Genomic DNA, 5,854 nt, shown 5'->3' on the forward strand with positions numbered 1-5,854 from the left:
TAAATATCCTTTTTTCTACATTTTCTCAGGCAGATTTAAAAATTTGTTAAAATTTTTAAGCGCGGGCACCGTCTAAAGTTGCTACGTTCTGCCGCGATAGCCACGAGACGGCCGAAAAGGAATTTTAGCTCGGATTCGGACAGAGCAATACAGGAGAGACAAGGATCAGTCTGTCCTTTACTCGGAGTTTCTCAGTTTCTCCGCACGAGGCCTCCAAGATCAATTCGGAGTTGGCCCGTCGCTCCTGTATACCCTTAAAATGATTTTGGGGTTGCTCGTGGCGCCATCTAGCGTTCATGGACGCGAAAGTGCTTGGCTCCAACGAGTTTGGAGGTGCTCGTGGCGCCATCTAGCGATCATGGCCGCGAAAGTGCTTGGCTCCAATAATGCTGTACATATTAGGATCAAGCGGATGTGAAAATTTCGTTTTTCCTCAATAACTCCCGAACGGATGGACGTAGGGGGACCTATGTAAGACCATTTTGTAGGGAACTACGAGATCTACAATTTCTGTGCAAAAAGATTTCGCTAGCCTCAATAGTTAACGAGTTATTTGCAAAAAACTGTTTTTCGTTTTTCGTCTATAACTCGTTAATTATTGGCACTAGCGAATTCTTTTTACACGGAAATTGTAGACCTCGTTGTCCCCTACAAAATGAGCCTAAATACGCCCCCCTACGTCCAACCGTTCGGGAGTTATTGAGGTAAAAAGGAAATTTCTTGTCAAAAGCGAAAGTGCTAAAAGTTGGCTAAAAAGTTCATCGTCGCGCCATCTAGCGTTCACGGATTCGAACCATGCTTGACTCCACTATGTACGGCAATATTTCTGCAATTTTTGTTTTTCGTCAATAACTCCCAAACGGATAGACATAGGAGGGCGTATTTAGAACCATTTTGTAGGGGACGACGAGATCTACAATTTCTATATGATAACTTTTCGCTAGTGCCAATAGTTAACGAGTTATTTGCAAAAAACGAAAAACAGTTTTTTGCAAATTACTCGTAAACTATTGATGCTAGCGAGAAACTGTTATATAGAGATTGTAGATCTCGTCGTTCTCTACAAAATGGTCCCATACACGCCCCTCTAAGTCCATCCGTTTGGAAGTTATTGGCGAAAAACGAAAAAACAGTTTTTTGCAAATAACTCGTTAACTATTGAGGCTAGCGAAATCTTTTTGAACAGAAATTGTAGATCTCGTAGTTCCCTACAAAATGGTCTTACATAGGTCCCCCTACGTCCATCCGTTCGGGAGTTATTGAGGAAAAACGAAATTTTCACATCCGCTTGACCCTAATATGTACAGCAATACTGGAGCCAAGCACTTTCGCGGCCGTGGACGCTAGATGGCGCCACGAGCAACCCCAAATTCTTTTGAGGTATGTGAATAGGTGGTGATGTGCGTAGGTTAAAATTGTGTGTTTTTATTTTGATGCGTCAAAATTATATTAAAATCCAACAGTATCGATGCCAGATCGAATATCGAAAAAACAAGACGTAGGCTCATTATTCGTTTTAAATTTTGTTCCCTAGGGGAACACATGCACATAACTGGCTCAATTTCATTATTACTAGCTGCTGAAGAAACTCGGTCAGTTTCAAAGACTCCAAGAAAGTATTAAAATCTGTTAAAAACTAACCTTCATACGAGAAGGTAAAAAAGGAGGCAAGTTCTATGAAAATTATACTTTCTTATTGTCTTTAATTTTATAGAAATTCGTTGAAATCCGTATGGCTAAGTAGAGGACGAAGAGGAAAAACTATTAAATTTATTTTGTAAAATAAATCGAATAAAATGTACAACTCATAGAAATAAAGCAAAGGGCATGTATAATAGTTTTCGTTAAAAACACTTGTTTCGTGAATGATAATTCGTGAATGATTTCGTGAAAAATTATAAAAATTTTGCAATAAACGGCAAATTTCGGCAGATCTCTAGATGGCGCTTGTATCGCGTTAGATCTTAGATTTAGATGGAAGCGAATTCTATCGAAATCGGTTAGTAGCTAGTAGTTGCACAACCGCAGTCGCAGATTTCATATTTCGTTGGAAGCCAGAGTACGCCGGACGCTTTTCTCTTACCAGATGTAAGTTTTATCACAAAAGAAAGGGACATCTCCCTATATATTTCGATTTAATTCTAGACCAACGTCCGTGTACAATATCATCGAACGAACGTTACGTTTATTTCCTTATTACAGTAGATATTCGAAGTAACATTCGCGACCGGTTTTTACATGAATGATTACATGTTTCAAACGTACATTCGAGTCGAGCACGAAAAACATGTGAACGATGTCATCTTGTATAATATTGTCGTATCGTTGTGTTTCAAATTTTTTTTTATGGAAAACGGTTGCTCATTGTCGAAGTTTCTCGACAATGCAAATGTTAGATCTATTCGGCTTCATTTGCATTAGTTTTATTCTTTGTTAGAAACAGAAAGCAGTTATAACTCAAAAAATGGATATATTATAAACATTTCATAAATTTCATGTAATGCGTAACATGTTTAAGGAACGTGCAATAATTCTCTTCTTGCGAAACATTTATTTCCGCATAGTCATTATGATTAATTGGACTCTTGATTCGTATTCGCAATAAAATTTGAATTAATGGTCTACGACAAAGATCGCATTGCTAGAATTTTCAACGTTTTCTTGTAATCATGCGATACTTGACTACTCGACCTTGACAAATATCGCCTGTTGCTATATAGAGAATAATCATTATTGTTCCCATTCTCTTTATCGATTCCCAAGTTTCTAATCCGTTTTCATGTATGAGTAGTTATTCTAGCTAGATTAAAGCAGCGTCTTTGAGGTAGTCGATAAGCGAGTATTCTTAAAGTTTTACGAAATCACGTACTTAATAGTTCCATCAGTTAGATTATAGTCAATAGTTGGATTACTTTACGTAACGCGATAAGTTGAAGGTTAAAGATAGGAGATTCATTGTTTTTTGGAACTACTGAAATTCTGCTAATCATGATTTCATAATTTCGATCGAAAAGTGTAGGTTAAGATAAAAGTACCATACACAGATTTTTATATACATAATAATCTGTCTGTCTGTATATACAATATTATACAGGATGAGTTGCCTAAAGCAAACCACCTGAATAACTTATTAATTTTCTCGTTCATAGAATTCGAAAGCCTAACCATGCCAGCAATCCAAAAACATGCTCCAGCTTTCTCGGGCACCGCTGTTGTCAAAGGAGAATTCAAACAGATTTCTCTCTCCGATTTCAAAGGAAAATATGTTGTGCTGTTCTTCTATCCACTAGACTTGTAAGTTTTTTTACTCTTTATTTCCTATGTACAGTCTGAGGCTAATAAGACCTGAAAATAGTAATAAATCTATGACTCCTTTTGTCTAAGTCGTTAAGTAAATAAGCTGTACCGGCTACCTACCCGAAGTACGGTTGTAAAGTAAAGGGACCGATATAGCTGTCGTAAAACTGTGGTTGCTGTCCCTTGCACCTCCAACAAAAGAGGTCATAATGACATGCTGTAAACCGAGTAACGTAGCGACGTAGTTGCTAGCCGTCCAGTTTTACTTGCAGTTTCCAATGCCAAAACTCGATTTACAAAATATTTAAATAGAAACTGGGACATTGAGAAATTTTCTTACAAATTAATTAAAATTTATTGTTAATATTTTGTAGAATGAAAGTTCTTCGATTTTCACTGTATATCGTCGATGTCTTTTCACGTATACTGATTAAACTCACGTTTTTCAGCACGTTCGTCTGTCCAACCGAAATAATCGCCTTCTCCGACCGCGCCCAGGAATTCGAGCAGATCGGCTGCAAATTGATCGCCGCGTCCACAGATTCTCACTTCAGCCATTTGGCATGGGTGAACACACCGCGTAAGCAGGGCGGTCTTGGTGAAATGAACATTCCCCTTCTCGCTGACAAGAGTAGCAAGATCGCACGCGACTACGGTGTGCTCGACGAAGACACGGGCATTCCATTCCGTGGACTCTTCATCATCGACGACAAGCAAATCTTGCGTCAGATCACCATCAACGACTTGCCCGTTGGCAGGTCCGTCGACGAGACCTTGCGTTTGGTCCAAGCATTCCAGTACACTGACAAACATGGAGAAGTGTGTCCAGCTGGCTGGAAACCAGGAAAGAAAACCATGAAGCCCGATGTTCAGGCATCGAAGGAATACTTCAAGGATTCGTAAATCCTTTCGATTCGACGGCTCGAAAATACCAGTGTCCTTTTATCAGAGTTATTACTTAAGTTTTCTGTATTTTTCTGTCACAACAACCTTCCAGTTTATTTTGTATCTGATAGATGAATAAACTTTCCATCGTATACTTTCGCTAAAAACTGTTGTACGTTTTTCCAAAATCTATTTTTATTTATTTATTTAACCGTTTCTCCCGACTCACAATATCCGATGATGGAAAGGTTCTTAAATAGAAGACTCTAATTCTATTTTTACGATATTTCTATCTGACATCTGCTGACCTGATCGATATACCGTCGTCAAAGTCGGGAGTTTGACAGTTTATGTCTAATTATAAAAGTCTGAAGTTGATTATCAGTTATGCTGACAGGTTTTGTTAGCAATTCAACTTTGATCTCGAGTTTGAAATTACTTAATTAAAGTGTAACATGTATGTAATTCTCGTTGATTTTTACTGATCTATTTAGAAAACCTCGATCAGTGAATTTAAATTTATCCGTATAGGATGCCTAACTATGAGACTATTGCACTTAAAACAGGTTACCAATTTTCAATTAATTACATGTCGAAGTAACCAGCACGTAGTCTTTCATACGTATGTAGTCTTAAGAACGTAGTCCTTCAGATAAAAGGGTTCATTGCTTCTCCCGTTTATGATACAAACGTTTCATACGCGTTCATATCCCATTTAAATTATTTTTCTGATTTAATCACAGGATGGGGAGTGTACAACTTTTTCATCGTCGGATTATGCGGTTTGTGCTCGTTCGCTCAAGCCTGTATGTTCCCAATAATCATAGTTGCGGTACCGTTTATGGTGTGCGACTTAGATCTTAGTATGCAGCAAACGACTTTCGCGTATGCTTCGTTGACTTTAGGTACATGACACTTTATGTATGTAGAAAACTAATTTCCAACTTTCTAAACCAACTAACATTAAGATATAACAATGAAAATAAGATTGTGTATAGGAATGGCAATAGGAGCGTTCGTAGTCGGATTATTTATTGATGCGTATGGACGAAAGAGTGCGATCCCTGTCACTATGATTCTTATCTTTTGCGCCAGCATCACCTTGTCCTTTGCACAATCCATCTTTGTAATAAATCTATCCATGTGCGCGCTCGGAGTAGGGTAAGTATCTTAAGAACGCATCTCTTCTTCTGGTTCCTGCTATGATTCATGCTGCTTAAATATCCCACGTGCATTCGCAGAAGCCGTGATCATTTCTTCCTCTCGTGCCTCCTAATTTCACCTGATTTTAGACTAGCTGGCAATAACGTCGTTTTAAGGGTGTATCTAATCGAATTTTTACCGAAGAAGCGGAGGGGCTGTTGCATGGTAATCCTGGATTTATTAGCAGTGATCGGTTGCACGTGCAGTATAGGTAAAAACAATATATAGGGTATACCAGAAAAAGTGTTAGAGCTGAAGAGAAGTGATTCTGTAAGTGTTTCTGAACAATTTCCTTTGCCAAAATGCAGAGTTGAGGGTTTTTGAATTATTGACGAAACATACTGACCAATAAGAGCGCGTGTAGGGCCCGCGCTATGCCACGGCCAAGCCAAACTATCCGTGGTTGGGCCTACGCATGCTCTCATCGGTCAGTGTTTTGTAATTTAAAAACCATGGCTCACTTTGCATT

The 5,854-nt window shown here is 38.6% G+C and overlaps 2 protein-coding genes across 3 annotated transcripts in view; both read left to right on the top strand.

Moving 5' to 3' along the window:
* The first annotated feature begins 1,981 nt into the window (after positions 1-1,981).
* Prx2 (Peroxiredoxin 2) lies at positions 1,982-4,349 on the top strand. Of its 2 annotated transcripts, none has more exons than XM_018029940.2 (3): positions 1,982-2,088; positions 3,150-3,294; positions 3,747-4,349. In XM_018029940.2, the coding sequence occupies exons 2-3, from the start codon at positions 3,167-3,169 to the stop codon at positions 4,198-4,200; spliced, it is 582 nt and encodes a 193-aa protein (XP_017885429.1). In that variant the 5' UTR covers positions 1,982-2,088; positions 3,150-3,166; the 3' UTR covers positions 4,201-4,349. The 2 variants fall into 2 exon arrangements, with proteins under 2 accessions (XP_017885429.1, XP_017885430.1); XM_018029941.2 differs by lacking the exon at positions 1,982-2,088 and adding an exon at positions 2,868-3,015.
* Positions 4,350-4,569: 220 nt separating this feature from the next.
* The window catches only part of LOC108628187 (uncharacterized), a 7,574-nt gene continuing 6,289 nt past the window's right edge, over positions 4,570-5,854 (top strand). The window contains exons 1-4 of the mRNA XM_026816282.1: positions 4,570-4,579; positions 4,788-5,087; positions 5,181-5,343; positions 5,475-5,609. Coding sequence (XP_026672083.1) covers positions 4,570-4,579; positions 4,788-5,087; positions 5,181-5,343; positions 5,475-5,609 — 608 coding nt within the window. The remainder of the gene's footprint in view (positions 4,580-4,787; positions 5,088-5,180; positions 5,344-5,474; positions 5,610-5,854) is intronic.

Source organism: Ceratina calcarata, unplaced genomic scaffold (genome assembly GCF_001652005.2).
Source record: "Ceratina calcarata isolate Rehan_Ccalc_2016 unplaced genomic scaffold, ASM165200v1 scaffold511.2, whole genome shotgun sequence".
In the NCBI taxonomy this organism is placed as follows: domain Eukaryota; kingdom Metazoa; phylum Arthropoda; class Insecta; order Hymenoptera; family Apidae; genus Ceratina; species Ceratina calcarata.

Coding starts and splice junctions, on each gene's coding strand:
- Prx2 (XM_018029940.2), top strand. CDS start 3,167: ATGCCAGCAATCCAAAAACATGCTCCAGCTTTCTCGGGCACCGCTGTT. Junction 3,295..3,746: donor TTCTTCTATCCACTAGACTT/GTAAGTTTTTTT, acceptor CACGTTTTTCAG/CACGTTCGTCTGTCCAACCG.